At 38.4% G+C, this 20,116-nt stretch overlaps 1 protein-coding gene across 5 annotated transcripts in view; it reads left to right on the top strand.

The window, feature by feature from the left end:
• ST3GAL3 (ST3 beta-galactoside alpha-2,3-sialyltransferase 3) overlaps positions 1-20,116 on the top strand; it is a 173,430-nt gene that overhangs the window by 43,570 nt on the left and 109,744 nt on the right. For all 5 annotated transcript variants that reach the window (XM_054286318.1, XM_054286317.1, XM_054286320.1 and 2 more), the window contains one exon: positions 5,274-5,316. In XM_054286318.1, the coding sequence (XP_054142293.1) occupies positions 5,274-5,316 (43 nt within the window). The remainder of the gene's footprint in view (positions 1-5,273; positions 5,317-20,116) is intronic.

Below are 20,116 nucleotides of genomic sequence, written 5' to 3' on the forward strand. Positions count from 1 at the left end.
TCTGATGGTTTAGTTGCTTTTTTTCTGCAGAAATGCTTTTTCCTTTTCATTCTTGATTAATGAAGTTCTACTTCATTCTTTATTTTTCTGAGTGTAGACTGTGGAAGCTGCTTGAATCTTTGCCAGTGACTGTCATGAATAGTCCTTATGTGACTTTGCCAGTGTGTTCAGTATCATCATCTATCTTCTTATTAATGCTCTATTCCTCCAATTGAAAATACAGCTGTGAATGATTTGAGGTGCAAATGTCAAGAAGTGGCTTAATGAATGCCTCAAATTAAGAGTATTTCAATGTGATTTTTCTTTCTCATGTGACATCTCTGCATCAAATCAGCACATCTTGTAAGTCACTAAAAGCCAATATAGATTACTGGTTTGTTAATATTGTTCTTGACTTTTATTAGGAAATATGATAAATTTTATAGAATAAAGAGTATGTTGGGAGACTCAGTAGGGCAGCATTAACTCCATTTGCCACGTGGACTCATGGCATTAAATGGAACAACTGTTTAGCAAAGGCTGTAATCTGTCTTGAAACAGATGACTTCCTGGGAAAAGTGAAAGGGCATATGCATATCAAAGGAGGAAATTTTTCATCTTCCTATTGTAGTCTTTCCTAAATTCAGCTTAAAGCAGTCAGTTGCTTTTCTACCATTGGAGGTAGCTATAGTTTTATTACGATGTGCAGATGCAGACTGCTGAGGTAAGCTTCTGGTGCTGGGCTGCAAGGGCTGAGCACTTCTGCTCCTTCTGTGATTGTTTAGGAGCAGGGAAAGGCACCAGGGACTGGGCTTTGTCTTATCAGTTTTCTTGGTGTTTTTCTTGATGTCACTTGGCAACCTGGAGAAAAAGGTTGATAAATGCATATGCAAAAGCATGAGTGGGGGTGAGGAGGAAACTGAAGCATAGGCCTGCATGCAGTCCATGCAGGGCTGTGCTGAGAAGCTCGGGTGGCCTCAGCTGTACCACTCCTGAACTTGCCTTTGCAGTCTTTTTTATTCCCTGGTTATTTAAATAGAAGATAATGTTTTCACCAGTTAATTCCATCACTGAAGAGGTTAAAGGGAAAATCCTATGGAAAGGATGTAACATTAAGTCTTTGTTTATCCAGTACTTTGGTTACTCAGTAGTCCTGACTGCTATTTTTTTAACCTTGCAATAAAAGCTTTCTTTTGTCCTTTTCAGTTGATCCATTTAGCATGACTTTTTTTTCATTAATTCTTTCTTGTCTCTCGAGTTCTAGCAGAATTATTTTACATTGGTGAACTTTTATAACTGTCCATATGTGTTTTCTTAGTCCAAGGTGAATGTGATGTGTTTGGCCTTTTTCATTGCAGAATAAGTTCTTTTACTTGTGGCCTTTGCTGTAGATGTAGAACTTGCATGTGAATAGTGACCAGGGCTTGGCTCATATAGATCCTCAATTCTGCAGAGACCAAACTGCACTGGACAGGATGAAATGTATCAGGGTGGTCTGAGCATCCTTGATGCTCTTAAGAATCATCCTTCTGTCTCTTAAGAATCATACTGATTTCTTTGACAAACACAAACATTTTGAATAAAATAGCGAAATTGAATCTTCTGCCTTCCCTCCTGTAGTTGCAATTAGCAGTTAAACACAGAACTAGAACTGCATGTAGCCTGTCTTTTAAAAAAAAAGGTTTAATTTTCTATTTCTGCTTCTTTATAGCTATATTGGCTGCAGATGCAAGAGGCAACTTGAATAATGCTAGATACTGTACACTGGACTTTAGGCTTCCTGGGTGGTCTGCATGGAGTTTTCAGACATGAGGCAATGCATCTCTCACTTGCAGCCTGGTAGCTGGATTTCTGTTGGATTCTTTGGAGGAATTTCCATGCTAATGCCAACATTGAATTTGGCACAGGATTTGCATAATTTATAGAAATTGCTATGCTTGGCTCTATTTCTGTTCATGTAATCCCAATTACATGCTTTATTATGAAATAGTTGTCAGTTCTTAGATTCTTATTCAGTTCTGATCTTCCTGGAAATGTAGAAATGCATTTTGGTTTTGACCTAAGATGACCTCTTGTTCTTATGATGCAAGATGGTGCATGATGAAACTTCATTTTCCCTGTTTGTTCACTTCTGTGCACTGCTGTACCACATTGTCAACTGAGATCTGTAGGTCCTTAGCACAGGTGATTGTGATCTTTAGAATGACTTGTGCTCTTCTAATAATGTTACTTTTATCCTTCATGGGCCTTCTGTGGGCTGATAATATGAAGTCTTGTTCAGATTACTCCATGATGTTCTTCCAGGGGATGCAAACTAAGTTCTTTATTACCTTTACTCATCTTTTGCTTTAAAAGCAGATCCTGTGCCACAGAGCATAGAAGTGTCTGGTCTGGAAATTGGTGCGTCAGACATGGCCTGGGCTGGATCAAACCTGCCAGCATGCTTAAATGTGAAGGGAGTTTTCCAGACTGTACCTGTGAGTGGCTCTGCATTGTCCTTCAGTGCAGAGACCCCCTAATGATTGGGGTGCTGGGGGAGAATCATCCTGATGATGTTGGTGGAGGCCAGCATCAAACCACACTTAACATGGCCAGCTGGTCCAAGCTGATTTTTGGTGAAGTCTTTTTACCTTATTCTCTCAGACTATTTTGATTAATCTTCTCTAATATTCCAGCACTTATTTATTCCGCTACATGAAAAAGTGGAGAAATATTTCTGTATATCAAGGGGTTAACTTGGTGAGTAAGGCTTTAAACTAAGGTTATGGGAGGAGGAAGCAACCTGTAAGGGCACAGAGAGATGGCATGAGTGCCAAGACAGGCTATTGCCACCTTTGTTTTCAATGGAGAAAGAGGTAGGAATGGGATTGCCCCTTTCTCCAGTTATGAGCTGTGTGATCAGTTCAGTTCCTCTCCTGTAATTGTCACACCCTGACCAAACTGTATTTTAGATTCAGTTGTACTTTGATTGTGTGGATCTGTGTTTCATCTTGTTTTAATTTAGACACATAACTCCAGACAAGGATTGCCTTTTCCTGCAGCTTGGCTCTGTGTGTTTGGCTTTCTTCAGATATTTGGGACTTTATCTGTCTTTTGTGAATCCAGGTCACTTCCAGCCAGCATGTGGGCAGACTTTTGGCCCCTGTATTTGTAGTGATACAGCTAAATAACACTGGAAGTCTGTAGCAAGACCCCAATTTTTGCTAAAAAGGAAGATATCTTTGAATCTGTAACTTTGGAGGGTCCTAGTGTCTTTCCTGGGGAAACAGCATGTGATAGAGATTGATTTCTAAGCTAATAGTAATGCTGACTTCTAAAAGTGCCCGTGAGGGTGAGATGGCCCATGGTGAGGGCAGCATTTCTTTGCCTGCAGTAGCTTGCACATCTCACCTGCCAACAAGAGGAAGGGGCATGGATGCTTCTGGTTTGATGTTACAGCCTGAAACTGTACTTACACCCTACTGAAAATCAAGAACATACCCCTGCATCTGGCTTGAAACCAGAAATATTGTTTTGTTTTGTAATACTTGTTTTTGGAAGTGCCTGTTGCAAGGTAGTGCAAAATAATTTCAGTGAACATGAAGACTTAAAGCCTAGGAAAGGTGAAACTGTTGTGACAAACAGAAGATAAATCTTGTGAAACATTGCAGTGGAGGTCTGTCCTTAGTGTTTAGCTCATATCTTTGGTTGCAAAGCTGATGAAGTGCTGAGTTAATAGAAAATCCAGGATGTTGTTGTAGTTATGAGGTTATGTATCTCTTATTGCATTTCCTCTTTTTGTATTTCTTGTTGGGAAGAAGGCAATGTTGGTTTGAATGAGATAAGACTGATGACAGATGGGTCAGTGGCTATAGATGGTTTTAAAAAAAGAGTTATTAAAAAAAATTCTTTGTGGTTTTTTGCTTAGTACAGATGTTAGTTTTGGGAGTCAGAAGGGTTAATAAAAATTGGAGGCATGTTTCTTTTTATGGAGTGGATACCTTCCTATGCACAATCCTACTGGTGGAGGAGGTGAGGTTGTACAGGACATAATTTCTTGTGGGAGGAATAAACTGGGAAGAAATTATGAGGAACACAGCACATGGGGGAAACAGAACTGTCAGTACGTGAAGAGTGGAGGAGAGATGCACAGGTGGAGTGGGGATGGTGGGTGGCACTCGGGTGCTGGCAGGGAACAGACACTATGTGCCAGTATCAAGCGTGCACGTGTTCTGCAGCTTCTGTTACCTAAGTGATGTCAAATAGAATACTTCCTTTGGCTCAGGAATTAAACCTTAATGGGATTGAAACCAATGGCACAGTTTACATTGGCCTGTCTGGTGCAATCATTGTGTCTGAGGTGCATGTCTAGGCTTGACTGTTCTGCTGGTAAATGAGAGTGAAAAGCTTGTGATCTTCAGTGGTAAACTACTGCACCAGAAATCCTAGGGGTGTCTCATGAGAAGAGTAATCTTGTATTTCCAATGAGGTCTTTCTAAAAGCTTGTGAGAATTTTTTTCTTGTTGTTTCTTTTAATCTCTGACTGGGTTATCTTTTACTTCTCTGTATTTTTTTTATTGTATAGCTGTGAGACCCAGGGGTCCTCAGTGTGAGGAGACCCCCGAGTTTAACCCAGCACTGCACCTTTTCCTTCTGTATCTCATGTGAATTCTAATAGTTTTAATTTTTGTATCCAGTGTTTGATTTACAAGATCACAAAATATTCAGGGATGTTGTATTTTGTACATGAGTTGCATATATTCTGAGTGATTTTGTTTCTGTAGCTGTCCCCTGTTCATGGCATAAACTGACTTTGCAGTTTTATGCAGTTTTATACTGAAAACACCTGAATTTTTAAGCATTTTTGCCACTGTGAGTGGCAAAAACCTTTCTCTTGAAGAAGAGCTGCTTGATTATGAAGTTGTGGGTTGGAATGGACAAGGAATGAAGAAAAATTTCAAAGCTCTGCATATCAGAATTTAGGAGGTATGTTTTTCATACAGTTTAGTGTCAAGATTATTTGTACAGCAAGCAGGAAAGCTTTGTTTATCACTGCCTAAGTGGTTTCAGTAATACTTTTTATCGCTCTGGATAGCTTGCTTAATTCTAGTGATTTCTGAATTAATGGTTACCCATGTGTTCTCTTGCTGTGGTATTTCCTGGAGACTGAGAAATGTTAATTTAGGAATACTTTGGAGTAACAATAATCTGTTAACAGCTGCTATAAGGACTTGCTGCTGTTCGGTTTTGGTGCCTTTTGCAGGGGAGACTCTTGCAGCTTTTATGATATTGTGTCCTTTGCTTTTGTTTTCCAGAGTATGACAAACTGGGCTTTCTCCTGAACCTGGACTCAAAATTGTAAGTAGAACAGTAGGATTCTTCTTCATTTCTGTAGTTACAGCTTTATGTTGTAAGCAACTTTTATGTCACCTGGGAAGCTGGCTCACTAAATTCTGCACTTCTTCCTGGGACAGCCAAGTCCTGCAGCAACCTGGCAATTACAACTCCTTTCCTTGCACTAGGCTTTGCAGGCCAGCTTGGGTTGTGGTTCACTGTCATTAATTCCTTAATAACTGATCAAGAGTCTATAAATACCCACTTGAAGCCACGACTGTCACTCTGCTCTAGATAGCCTTCTCTTAACCTTCCAAATGAAAAATGAATTACAGATGTGAAAGCAGAAGAAATGGGAATCTACAATTTCCTGGGATGCTTAGGAGTTTATATTTCTTTCCTACTTGTTCCTTTCAAAATGGATATTACTATTTTTGTTGATGAAATAGAGCGGAAGGAACCTCAGCGCAAGGCGGGGACCTCTTGCTATGTCAGAGGGACGCTGCAGTGCTGAAGGATGAAGATGCTTCTCGTGCTTTTTGCCTTAAATCAATCGAATTGAGCCTGGGTTGCCGAACACTAGGGGTCAGTAGCCACCCTGTTTCTGGGGTCAGCAACCTGACGGAATTTTTTGGTATTGGGAGCAAAAACACTGCTAAAAGCCTTCTACTTAAAAGGGCCCAGAACCAATCTCATGGCTTTGAATGACTTGAGAATCATCCCCTGCACAGAATGTCATGTCAATATGAACCCCATTCTTAATGTTTTGAAAATATCATTGTACCTATAGGGTGAAACAATTTAGTTTAATAATCATGAGCAGCCTGTGAGCTTCCATAATGGAATAAAAGCATCCTAAGTGTGTTGGGAATTGCTACTTGCAGGAGATGAGAAAGTTTCTAGGTAGGAACTTCTTTTGCAGATGCAGCTGGGTACATAAACTCAGTTATAGTAACATATGGCAAAAAGATTGCAGAATGCATATGAGAAAGAAGGAATATTGATTGTTTATTAATTTTCCTCCAAAGGCTCTGTATCTTGTTCAGTGGTCAGGAAGGATAGTGTTGACTGCATGAATAGTTCAAGGTTTCTTTCTGCTCTCATTCAATGTAGTGTTCTACACAGTTTTTGTTGCATGCTGTCTGGAACCCATGCTGGTGACATATTTACCCATTTTCTTTGTTAAATTTTCTGTGTTGGGACATCCTAGTGATTCAGGAACAATAGTGTGTGTACCCATAGATGAGATTCACATGATACATTATCTTCAATTTATACATGTAGAAGTCAAAGCAGAAAGACAAATTCAAAATTGTGAAGTCGATAAAGTAACCTTTGAGTGAATGTCTGGGTGTTGGACAGGGAAAATTTTTTTTAGCTTTTTAACTAGACTGATTGTTTTTTCCAGGCTATTTCTGTGTATTTTGTAATGTCCAATTTATTGAACACGCCCATTGACTGTCCACACACAGTTGTCATCCCAGTCTGTGCTGCATCCAAACCACTGCTTCAGTCTTCCTCTTCCTTCTCCTTCTGCTTGCACTGTCCTTTTCATTGTGCTTTTAGCAAATCCCTTGAGTCTTCCTTCCCCTCAGGCCTCTGTTCCATTCTTTTCCTCCTTCTTTGCTGACTTACCTGTTTGATTACAGCACTCCAAAGCACAGTCTGCTTTTTCTTATTTTTCAGCATGAGGCCAAGTGAGGTTTTTACCTGCTAGAGGGCTTCCAGAGCACTGATTTATTTTCTTAAAACCTAGCCTTTATAAACTTTCCATTGGTTTGATTAAAAAAAGATTTTGTTGACTACTTAAAAATATATATTCTAAATATGCACGTTTATTTTTCAAAGTCCTAGAGTTAACTTCTAGAAAGAGTTGTAACAAAATCAGCATGATTAAAATAAATACTACAAGTTAGCTTAAGGAAAAAGAAAGCAAGTACTATATGTAGGTGAAATAACTTTTTTTTAACTGCAGCTTTGTTAGGTGTTTGGGTTTTTTTGGTTTTTTTGTTTTTTTTTTTTCTTTTTGTTGTGGTTTATTTGTTTCTTCTGTAAAATTAAAGCTGATCCTGCTTTGAAAATAGAGCTGATGACCTGCAGACTTCACTTCTGGCCTGAATATTCTGAACTTTTTGGTTTTTTTTCTTTTTAATAGCATGGAAGACAGAAAATACCATAAAATGTAGGAAATAAATTTGGGAAGAAAAATGGCTGATAGTGTAGAGCTACCATTAGCTACCATTCTACAAGTTCACCTTTGTTGGTCAGAAATTTTGTGGTACCAAATTTCTAAGTACATACTGAATTCAGTGGAACTTAGTGGTTAAAAATACTTGCTGTGACTGAGTCAAGATGGTACCATCATAGAAGCACTTTCTGGTTTAAAAAAATGCTTAGAGTTGAAAGGGGTAATATGTTCTGCACTGATGACTTTACTGGCAGAAATAATTGAATTGTGTCTGTTGTTGTGATATAATCACTCTGGTGGAATCTTGCCATAAATCATAACTTTATAGGGTTCACTTAATTGACAGCATGTGAGAATCTTGTGTGACTTGAAGCACTTAGGGCAACAATTAGTTTTCTTTGCATTCTTTTTCTTAATCTTTCATTTGCTCAAAACCTGTTGCTGGCTGTGTCAGTTGATGTCATTGAAACTAGTGGCCCATAAGACCAACATTTTCTGCAAAGGTAGATCTGCATTACACCTTAAGTGCTCTGACTTGCATTTTGGATGTCATACAAAGGAAAACATTTGACATAACTAAATAGTAATGTGTCCATTTGCCTTTGCATCTTTAGTTTTTTTGTGCATTGCTGCTTGAATGTCCTCTACCCTGCAGTTGTCAGGGCTTTTATTCAGATGTAGTACAGTCTGCTGTGGTTACAGGAATGTGATGGCTTTGTTCTCCCTGAATTTGTGGGAATGCTAATGAAACCAGATTTGTTCACTTTGGAAGGAATTCTGTCAGAAGCACTTGAGTAGTGTTTTCTGTGGGATCTGATAAATGCCTGGCTGTAATTAGGGAGGCTGGCATGGACAGGAATCTCACCTGTGAGGGAATGGCCACTTTTAAAGATGCTATATGGAGGCTTCATGGAAATGACAGCTTCTGACCAATCTTGTTGGGAAGAAGAGTATTAAGGTGGAAGATGCTTCCGTTCTGGTGCCTGAGCCTGGGAAAGCTCTTCTTTAGAAAGTCTAACAGCTTTTAAAGGGCAGGATGGTATCCAGGTGGGGACTGTTAATGACACACAGGATGAATGGAAAGCTGAGGACTTCCATACACAATGCAGTTTATGAATGAGTTGTTCCCTTAGTCAAAACAAGACCTAAGTCTCCTTATGATCAGGTTAGTGAAAAAGATCTGTTGCAAGAGGAATTTATCTTTTAGTTATGTTTGTAATAACCATAACATCGTTACCAGAATTAGAATAGCAAAACAAAATATGCACTAAGTATAGAAACAGGCCAGTTGCATCTGTTTCTCCCTGCTAAAGAGTTTTCCCAAGCAGCAGGAACCTTTTTAAAACCTGTAAGGATACATTTGCTGGTTGTGCAGAGAAAAACACTTATACAAAAACTATGATAGAACTCACGGATTTTCATCCTTGGGGGGGTCAATAGTTCCTGAACAACTTAAGGCTATCAATCACTTTGATGACTCAGCCAGTGGATTACTGGGTGCCACCAAACGCCAAGATTTGCAGTCACTTCTAACATCTGTGCTTGGCAACGAGTTGCATGCTTTTGTTATTATTAAATATTTATATTGTAGTAGTTCTTTGAGACTGGCCAGGTCTTAGAAACAAGAGTCTCATTCACTACAAATTCTGAATCATTCCCCATGCAGAATCTATGTTTGCATTGAATTAAATGAGATTTCCAAAGGAGGATCATGAACGTGGAGTTAATTATAGACTGTATTTAATGCTTATTAAGTGGGCCAAGCTGAAGGTTGTATTGTCATTCTTCTGTTACTTAGTACTCTCTGAATGCTGGGTTTAGTCACCTTAATGACTGCTTTGTGTCTGCCTTGGCAGATTGCAAGTGTAGGTTCACTTGTGTTGAGCATATGAAAAGTTCATTTTTTGTAACCCATGTTATTTGGGGGCTTCTCCCTTGCATTGTGCTTCTGGGCCACCTTTCCTTCCTGCTCTGCTGGTCTGTCATTTCCTCAGTGGGATGGAAGCTTAGTGATTGCTTCTGCCCCTCTTTCAAACTCATCCTGCAGAAACTACTTTCATAGAGACTTCAGCAGGTACATTGGGGGTTTGATGCTTCTAAACAGAGAAAAGTTCCCATTAGGAACTTGGCAGATCTTTTCACCTTCCACCATAGTCAGTTCAAAACCTTGGAAGTCAAGATCTCAGCTAATGAATGATGGAAAAATCTTCCCAGGGCTTGACTTTGACTGGGGAAGAACCAGTCCCTCATAAAGTTTAACGAATGTTAGGAGATACACGTGAGTTTCATGGAATCATTTTGCACTTAAAACAGGGGGTCTTATCATTTTCTTTCAAGGTAGGAATAGGAAAAAAAAAATTGTTGCCCCTCTCAACTGGAAAAATGGTTATATCATCACTATGGTTAATCACAATAACATAATATTAGCATATATGAGTACACCCTATTAACTATATGATATATATTTATTATTGGTATATATTTTATATTGTGTACTTTGGGAATCTTTAGGCAGAATTTAACTAAAAGAAGGAATATTTTTTCAATAGGCTTTGTGTTTTGCTAGACATTTTGTAATGTTGTGTATTTACATATTTCTTCATTATGGAATAGATTGGGAAAGTGCAACAAAGATTTTTTGAATATTCATGATGATTTCAACTTTGTGTTAAAAAGAAAAGACAAAAAAATTGTCTCTTGTGGGGGGGGGAAGGCAGAAATAACAACCTTCACCCTGCAAACTCAAATGAAACTTGATCTAGACTTTGAAAAGACCATAAAAATGGAGGGAGTTTGGGCTAGGGAAACACACAGATTGGGTTACTTATGTTTGTTGAAATTTCTTTACTTCAGAGCTTTAATAATGAAGAACTGAAACAGAGCCCCTTCCCCTCATTTTCTTTCTAGGCTGGGAGACTGCTTTGAGACTGTTTGTGTCTTTGTGTGGTACTTTGCCATTAAACACTGTAAAAATAAGCAGTAAACGTGTTGGAATGCTGGACTTTCCCCATGCCTGGTGCTGTGGGATTTCTTTCTGCCCTGGTTTTTTTTTTTGGTTTTTTTTTTTTTTTTTTTTTTTTTTTTTTTTTTTTTTTTTCTCCTATTTGTCTTTTTGTATTCCTGCAATCCTGAATGAGGTACAAAAGAAAATAATTGAGAAGTCCCAATGATATCCTGCCCTGTCCAAGGCTGAGTGTCTCTCACAGGCTAAGTGAAAGGATTCTGACCATCACATGAAGAGTCTCCTGATGCTTTTTCTGAAAGATTATTTAAAGGCTTAGCATGCTTTATGACACTGGCATTTTCCTGGCAATTATTTATTTCTCTTTCATTTCAGATTTTTACTTCATCTCCTTCTTCCTAATCTCTTCTATTCTGTACTAATTGTTTGAGCATTGAAATAGTTAAGAAAACTAACCAAGCTATTTATAGCAATTCAGTTACCTGGCTGTTTGTTGTTCATCCATTGAACCTCTCCCACATTTGGGTGGGATGTAACTGCCATCCCTGGTTTTGTTTTGCTCTTCTTAATTCATTTCAGTTTGTTTCAATTTTGATCCTTTGTCATTCTGATAAAGATTTCTTATGTGAGTCTTTGTTATGTAACTTTGGGATTCCTGTGTTAGACACAGTCTCAGTTGATGAAGAAGGAGATAAAAATTGTAGAATTCAGAATTGCTGGCAGCTTAGATAGAATTGATTCATTGCTTGATTTGTTAAGTGCAAACAAAGTCAAGAACTTATGTTTGGTGCCTTTAGAAGGGCCAGTTTCCTGAAGCTGGAAGTAATTATGAATCAAACCATGTGGGAAAAGCATGTAAAGCAAGAAATATGAATGGCTGGGCATTGTTTAGACCAGTTTTATACTGTTTGCCCCAAAAGTTCAGTTTCATAAGAAAGAAATGCTCATGGAAAAATAGTTTTATTGAGAGTATAAGGGGAGACAGTGATATGGTATTTATAGAAAAGGTAGAAGTGTGCAGTAAATGCAGAGTTTTGTTCAGCTTGGATGAAGGGAAAAAATGCTCTCCTTAATATTAACAATAAAATTTCAAGCAGTAGATACCTAAGTTTATGTGCTTTAGAATTGGTATGTCTGGATAAGATTTTTGAAAGAATTTCTGAAGAAATAGCAGAGGACTTTTTGGACTACTACAGAGTATTAATAAATCTTTAAACACTAGGGATTCTCCATATCCTTGGCAGAAAGTTGAAGTGCAAATATTTTAAAGGCAAAAGGCAATGACTCATAATCTTTTCAACCCATTTTTGATTTTGATATCAATAGCACATTTGCTACTATGAGTTTCCACAGAGAAAAAAGAAGTAATACCTATTGTTCCAGTTACTGTGCACACTAACAAATAAACACTTTTTAAAGATGGGTTTGTTCTTCATGTGAGTATCCATGAAGGTGCGTGCCTGCTATGTGTGAGATTGATTTCTTTCTTGATATGTTTGTCTTAGGACTAAGTTTGTACATTTTGTGTTCTTCTAACCAGCCAGACGAGTTGCATAAAACGTGAAAATCTCAGTTCTTTTTTCCCTCTTTGTATGTCTGAGGTGGAGTGCTTACTTTGCTTGTAACTCTTCGCTACAAGTAGCATCAACCTAATTAAATGTGGGTTTATTTGTTTTCCAGGACGGAATATGGTTACAGCTAGTTACAAGTTTCTACTTTGTTGTCCTGCTACTGTTGCTCCTGCAAAAGTTTTTACAGTTGTTGCATTCAAAGAAGGCTAAATTAGTAGCAAAACTCTGTTTAGGAAATATCTAATAGCTCATAAATGGCATGGAGGTCATCATGTTCCTTTGTTTTCTTGAGATAAGAGTTCATTAAAAGCTACACTTAATTTTCTTCCTTCAGAGATCTGTTTTAAAACTCAGAGACAAAATATCTTCCTAGAAAGACCTTCTTGTTCCTTGAATAACTTCAAAAAATTGAATGAATTGGGCTATCTAAGCATTGGTTATTCCCAAAACTTCAGTTAAAGAGATTTTGGTTTTGATAGAAATTTATGCTAAAACGCTGGCTTTCATAATTTTGTTCTTGATCTTGGTCATAGAGAGCAAAGCACCAGCACACATTGTGGAAACAGGTGATGTGTTGCTGCCTGTATTGAATTAAAGCAGTTATGAACTTATCCTCAAACTGATGCAAGAGCTTACTCTCTTGAAAATCCTGAAGGTGTGTGTGATCACCAAGCATCAACCCTTCTGTGCCTGCCTGCAAGGTCAATGATGTTCCACCTCCAGAGGGAAACCTGTTTCCCTTTTGTGTTCTCTTGGAAATGTTGTAGGGAACCCTCATCAGATGATTGAGTGGGAATCAAGTGTATTCCAACAGGTGAATATTATCTATTTTATCAAGCCTTCCTCTGAACCTTGTCACTTACTCTGAAGAGCACACTTGCTATGGTATCCAGACACAGCTCAGTTGGCAGCCCTTAATTTATAAGCTGGCTCTGAGGAGGTTTTGTAAATGGAGTGTATGGGAAGAAACATATATAGTATACTCAGCCTGCCTCTAATTTTGTCTTCTGCATTGCTATCATGTCACCAGAGAGATCGAAGCTTTGCTGTCTGCCTCATTCTGCGAAGATTGCCACACATAAATTTTGGAGTATGTGGTAGATCATCAGGGCAGCAAAGAATTTAGTGGAACAAACACATACAGACTTCTTGTGTGCTGAGGAAGGCCAGTAAAACCAAGACCTACTTTTAACAGTTGTGATTAGCATCTGTTAGGTAAGAAAACAATATCTTATTATGCTGTGAGAATGGAAGAAGTCTTAATTGTTGTGCTTGAGAACTGTCTAGCAGAAGAGAGGAATGAAGGAACCCTGTTAAATGTAATCCAAGAGATATTTTACTTTACTTGTTCTGTTCTCAGTCTTAAGACTGGAAACCTGGTAGTAAGTAGTGATGAGTAAAGACCTCTTTATTTGATTGTTCAAGGACTGAAGGACAAGGTAAGTTCTTATTAGATTGATAAATTTAGGATGTGCTTTTTCCTTCAGAAAGCATGATGTTGCTGCTGGCATCCTTGAGAAATTTGCATTGGAGAAGTACTCCAAAGGACCCCAGACCTGACTAGGACTGGTGGAAGAGATTATGGGGTGTGATGCCCATTGCAATAAACAAAACATGATGAAGGCTACTTTGCAGCAGGAAGGTTAATGGCAGCTGTGTCTGATGTGACATGTTTGGAGAAGGAGTCATATAGCAGTTGTTGCTGTAAGATGTTTTTGAGGTTATGGGTGTTTAAATAAATTATGAGGCTGAGGTGAGGTTTTCTCTGCTTGCTTTTGAGAAAACCAGGCAACTGAATTAATTTTAATTAAATACTTTTTACTCTAACATTACAGAGAAGCTCATGTGATTCTTTCTCAGTTCACAGCAGAAATGTAAACAGGCAGAAATGCTACTGCTAACACTAGCTTGCAGTCCCACTCCTGCTCTAAGAAATCAGAATCAGGACTTAAAAGGGAGGGACAGAAAACTGAGAACATGTATGTACTGTTCCTGCCTTGTCTGCCGTGCAATCTGTTCCAACTCATCAAAGAATAAACTGAAAAGCCAACAAACAGTGTTTTAAATTTCCATATTGAATGTGTTTGAATAATTCTGGTTGATTTCAGACTTCTAAATTCCTATTTAGAAATATCTTCTCCCTGGCTCCTTAAAAGAGTTAATCTTGAAGACCTCAAAACTGTGAGTGGTGTCCTGTACAGCTGCAAAATGTCAGGTGCCTTCCTCCTGTCCCCTTTAATGTTCAGTTAGTGACCCTTTTTATATCATTGAAGGCAGAAATTCCCAAAGGTGGTTGTGTCACTGGACTGTTTGAGTCAGAGACCCTTGATCAGTACAGGAGTCAAAGCTGTATTTTAACATCTTGGAACTTGGCTCAGATGATTTTGTCAAGTGTTACTATTTTGGTGGATTAAAAAGGAGAGGATAGGATTTGTCCTGCTAGCAAGGGAAACCTATGGCTCAGCCTTGGAGCTCTCCTTTAGCCTGTTCTCCAAACAATTTGGAAAAAACATTTCTCTCTCTCTGTCTCAGAGCCACGAATAACCACCTGATCTAGGGCTGGTGTTCAGTGGAGTTATGATGATACAAGATGAAGGACAGTCTGATTAATTGGACTATTCACAGTTCTTTGAGACAAACTTTATTGAGTTCTCTGACTCATGGTGCTTACCTATGGCAGTTTGGGCAGTTGGTTAGGCAGCCTTTTCAGACAAACAGCTGCTCTTTGAAGCCAAGGAAGGAAAAAAAAGACATTTATCTTAGCAGAAGAACATTCACTAGAACAATGTATGGAGTAAACAGCAAGGCTTTTTTGATCTGAGTGATTCTGCAGCTGTTCTTACTGTTAAAGGTTGCAGCTATTCTCTATTTTCCCTAAAGCAATTTGGATTTTGTTTAGTTTTGTGGGGGCACTTTTAGTCACAGTAATTGCAAAGGTTCTTCCAGGACAGGGTTGTGCTCTGTATTTACAGCAAAGTTTCTGGAGGAAACATTTTTCCTCCTGTAGCATTCTTCTTCTTAAGGTTTCAGTGTGGTACTTACTATATTAATTGATGTCTGCTTGAATTCATGACATCTGTCTCTAATATAGGTCAGTGGAGACAGCCTTTTTTGGACTACTGTTTCAGAAAGAGGGGTGAGGAATATTCAAAACCTCGTGACTATATACAGCATTTTGTAAAACTACTGTTAAACCACATTCCCCAATTGTGAGGTCACCTCTGCATACCATCTAGAGCACTTTATTCACTGACCAGTGAATTTCTCTGAATTTCAGCCCAGTCTGGAGAGGGGGGAAAGCACCCTTGCCATATCAAGTTGGCTTTTTCTTTTGTTTAGAGGAGTTCAGTTGTTATTTTTTCCCAGGCTGTCCAGACCTTCCAAAGAAGAGTTTAAAGGGCAGCTTTTATCACCCTTGGCCCTGGAAAGTTACTGAAGAAACTGAAAAGGGAGGATGTTGTAAAGTGTTCGTGTTAGATTTCCATCTCTGTCAGTTGCTGAGAGAGATCTTTCCAAGTGGAGTTCATTCCCCTAAGGTTTGGTGTCTTCCAGCTGTCTGTGCAATAGATCTGCTGCTGCAACAGAAAGGGTTGAACTTCTTTGGAAAATAAAAATGGCCTGACGAAAGACTCACCTGCTCCAATATCTTGTCTCAAAATGCACCCCTAGTTTAGAGAAGGAGAAAAATACACAATTGTGATGCTGTCCTTGCTCCAGGGTCTGCTCTCCAGCTTCAGAGGGGAGGAAGCTTTAGAATTCCCAAGTTAGGGATGTTGTTAAACCTCTTAATAGCTTTTGATCCCGTTTATATATCTGGTGTCTGGTAACATACTGATGTGGAGAAATCTGCTTATTAACTGTGTGTTATACAAGTGCTTCCTTTTGTCTGTTTTACAATCTTCAGGGTAATTATGCTTGATGTTTCAATGATACAGGAAATAGTGGATAATAAATCAAGGTGGACATATTCCATATTGTTCTGCTGTGCCCTACACCTAGCAAAATGCTGAGTCCATAGCCTGGTTCATTCTACAATGAAATGAACTACATTTTTCTGAAGGAAGATTTGGTGATTAAAACCTTAGTGTGACTGATGTTCTCATCTGGCATTTAGAACTGCTAAGCACTGGATTTTGACACTCAAATCTACTAAAGTCTATTATCCACAGACATACAACTGTAATTTTGGCTGTGCTGCTCCAGGAATTCTTAGGTGACCTTTTTTCTCCCCATAGCTATAGGCTTTGGGGAAGTATCTTTGTTTTCAGATGCACTGATTCCTGTTAGTTTGAGCAGAGGATTCCTGGATTCTAATTGGATTGAATTATTTATTCTAATCGCTTTAGCATTTGTTTGTCTCTTCTGGACCTACACTGCTGAGTTCATTACACTACAAGTAGAAAAACCCTGTTCCCTATCCAAAGAAAGCATTGCCTATTTGTAGATGTAACAGATGAGTGTTGGTGAGGAAGATTTATGGGTTACAGCAACAAAATTATGACACTGCAATTTATCTTCCTTCATTCCTTTGTTTGGCAAAAATTGATGTGATAGGTGAGCATTTTATTTCCTATTGGGCTTGTAGTTGCTTCATTTTTTATGGCCATTGCACTAACAGTGGTTTTTAAGAGGCATTTAAATAGCTAATCTAAACTAAACTAAATCTAATCTATCTAAACTAAATCTAATCGCAGCATTTAGTTTCTACAGGCTTTGAGAATACATAGCTTAATATATATCAGGGTGCAGTCTAGTTCCTGGCTTTGGAGAAACAGAGACATTCTTTAGAAGGTTCTTGAAGAAGGAGTTGAGCTAGGAATCCCAACTGACAGCTGAGAGAGTTTTTATTGGCTGCTGAGTCCTAACACATCCCATCTCCAAACAGTGTGGTTATCCTCCATTAGGTTATCCTTGTCTCCTATCTGTAAAACCAGAATGCTGATAATTATCACTGAGGATGGAAACCCAGTAATTTTTGACTTATGGGAACTAGAATAGATAAAAGTCTAGTAATATACATTGGGAAATTGTGTTGATTGTCAGCAAGTTGCTTTATTATTAAGTTATATGTTTTTTGCCCAAAGATTAGTAAGTAATCAAAAACTCAGGGAGCAGTCATCTTCATTTCTTTGTCTTTCTTTGGTAAACAGCTGCCTTCTGAGAAATTAAAATTTCTGGAGTTCATGCTTTTTGTTTAGTCTAATAATTGGTATTCTAGCCAGCTGTTTTTTCCTTTCCATGTTTCTTTAAAAACACAAACAAACCTGGAAATGGACTGTTTTCTTTGGTCCTCATCTGTGTCTATTTGAACACAATTCTGCTTTTTCTCTGGGCTACTAGTCTTGAAGGTAAGATGTAACCAAAACAGATTTTTTTTTTTTAAGGGAAAGTTTACAGAAACCAAAGGAGATTGGGAGATCAGGGATATTACTCAATCTTGAAGGAGTATGCAGCATGAGGTCACATACAAAATGTGCCATGGAGTTTGGTTGCATTTCTTATCTTCATCCTTTAAATCTGTTTTTTGTTAACGTCAGGATTTTGTTTCTTTATTTACTTACTTAAACAAATAAAAACTCTCTACCTTGAAAGCTTTTAATTCTTTTTTCCACAAGAATCCCAACACTTTTTTAGGTATTGGTAAAAGGTTGTTACTTGAGAAGCTCCAGGCAGGGTTCTTAGTCCTTGGAACTATAAGGGATGGTACAATGAGATATTCCTTTCTGATAGAAAAATCACTTACAGCTGTATTTCTTAAGATGTTTATGTATTTAGCATGGCTGAGACTAATCTGAAATTATTTCTTCTGCCTAGTGGTCTAATTTCTACTATTGCAAAGACCAGGAATGGAATTTAGTAAGGAAGTAGGATCCTCATGACTTTTTTTGTGGGTGGAAGCCCTTTCAGTGTGTTGGTGCAAAGATGGCATTTCAGAGGGTGAATGGCATTTCAGTGTCACTGCTCTGAGCTGTCCCTGCCCCTCTGCCTGCCCTGCACTTCCCAAGGGCAGAATTGCCTTCATGTCACCTCTTCCTTCAGGGATGTGAAGGTAGGTCGTGGGTTTTGGTGAAATGTCTTCAAAACTTTGTTTTCCTGGGCCAGTTTAATGTAACCTAATCTTCTTCAGCTGCTGTTCTTGAGTAGTCCAAATAAATAAATAGAACTATGTGTTGATTATCCTTGTAAATTAATTTTGTGGGAAGCCACAGCTCTTGATAGAGAAGCAGAATTAGCCATTCATCGTGTCATTTTAGAGACAGGGATTTGGATCATCTTTCCTTGTATTTGGCCATACAACCTCCCTGAGGAATTTGCTTACATACTGGAGTAACATTTAAAATATTTACATTTATTTTGCTGGCTATAGGGCAGTAGATGCAGTTCCCATCTCTTTCAATGTAAGCATTTTGATTTTCCTCTTCTATCTACTCATTCCTTTAATTTGTTTACTTTTTCCTCAGCTGGAAAATAGCAAATATCAAATGATCAGGCTGTGTAATGCTTTGAACCCAAGTTTGCAAACTTGTAAGAACTGTAATTGGAGCTTCTTAAAATTCTGGTTCAGTGTTTCCCAAGCCATACAGGTGAATGTGGATCTCCAGCCATGTACCCAGGGGAGGGTTTTGTGGTGGTGTCTTCACTCAAAGAGATTCCACAGAGTGACATGATGCTCACAACTCTACTTATGAAGGCAGAGGTGGAGATGCAATTTTCAGTGCCCTGGTGTATGGGATTGACTACCCTGGAGGTGAATGTAAATGACTTCTCTTCCTCAGGCTGAGTGGCAGTAACTGAGGGAAACTGAACTGAAAGTTTTTGTTCCAGGAGTGTACAAACTTGTCCTTTGGCCAACACTGTGCCATGACTGAATATGGTGGATATGTCTGAACCAGGGAGTCCTACCTAAATTAAAATGCTCTGAATCTTACAGGGTATAGCTATGGGGTCTCAGTGTCATTAACTACTTTGATTTAGTGATGTGCCAAATTATATACTATTATTTCATTATTGTTCCATAATACCTCGCTATGTTTTATATGCCTTCATTTCATATTCTCATTCCATCTCCTATTCATTCTTCATGTATCATGACAAAAGCTTTGTAGAGTTGCTGTGTAGGCATAAGACCCAGGTTATTTTGAACCAAAGAGAAAGAAACCCCAAGGAGAAGGATCAGCCTAGAGAGCACATTGCCAAGGACTCCTTTTCCTTGTTTGAGAAATGTGTCAGTTTATATATTTTGTGTGCAAGAGTAACAGGAAGGGACATCAGTCCTCAAATAAGATGATCTCAAGTAGATAAAGTTTTTTGATTTTTACAAGCTGCAGTTTAAATTCCATGTGAAAGGCAAAGTAACAAAATCTGTCTCTTCAAGTAGATTTTGTAATATTCAATTACATGAGCTTAGTTGTGGCCATTTTTTTAGTAATCTAAACACTGAGTTGTATTACTAATTTCTTTTTTTAAAAGGATTTAGATTCCAGTCTATGAGGATGACATGCTGTCCCTGATCAGGACACGATGAAGGAATTAACCATGGTGACGTTTTCATATTTGAGATTAAAAGGAGACACACATCTGCCAAATGCAAGCAGAAGGAAAAATCTTGTTACTTTTTCTAAATCCTCTGAAAGCAGCTGGATTTTTAACTTATCCAAATTGTGAAATTTTGTTGAGATTGATGTCCACATAACAGTGTAGAGAAGCACAGAATATCATAAGAATTCAGGATGTGTGCTGGTCTCATAAGAGAAAAGTCAGAAAAAAAAGCAAGAGTGCATTTTCTCTTCAGTGGAATAAGCCAATTACTTCCCTTCAACTTCACCCTCATGCAGGCACTTGTTTAAAAACAGCAGATGTTTACAGTTACTGACTGTGACTTGTTTTTCTCATGTATTCTGGAGAAAGTTTTTACTTTACTGGGTTTTTCCTGCACAAAATCTGAGCAAAATTTAAAGGGTCCACAGTGTCATCTAATTACATTATTTCTGCTGTCTCCACTAGCTCTTTAGCTACCTCAGCCCAGTATGAGCATGAGCATTGAGAGCTGGAATAATGTATCTGGACCTGGAAGATGTAGGGGAGATTTGCACTCTTCTGTCA

This window comes from Melozone crissalis, unplaced genomic scaffold (genome assembly GCF_028551555.1).
Source record: "Melozone crissalis strain CALT ecotype California unplaced genomic scaffold, PUWL_Pcris_2 ptg000045l_1, whole genome shotgun sequence".
NCBI lineage: Eukaryota > Metazoa > Chordata > Aves > Passeriformes > Passerellidae > Melozone > Melozone crissalis.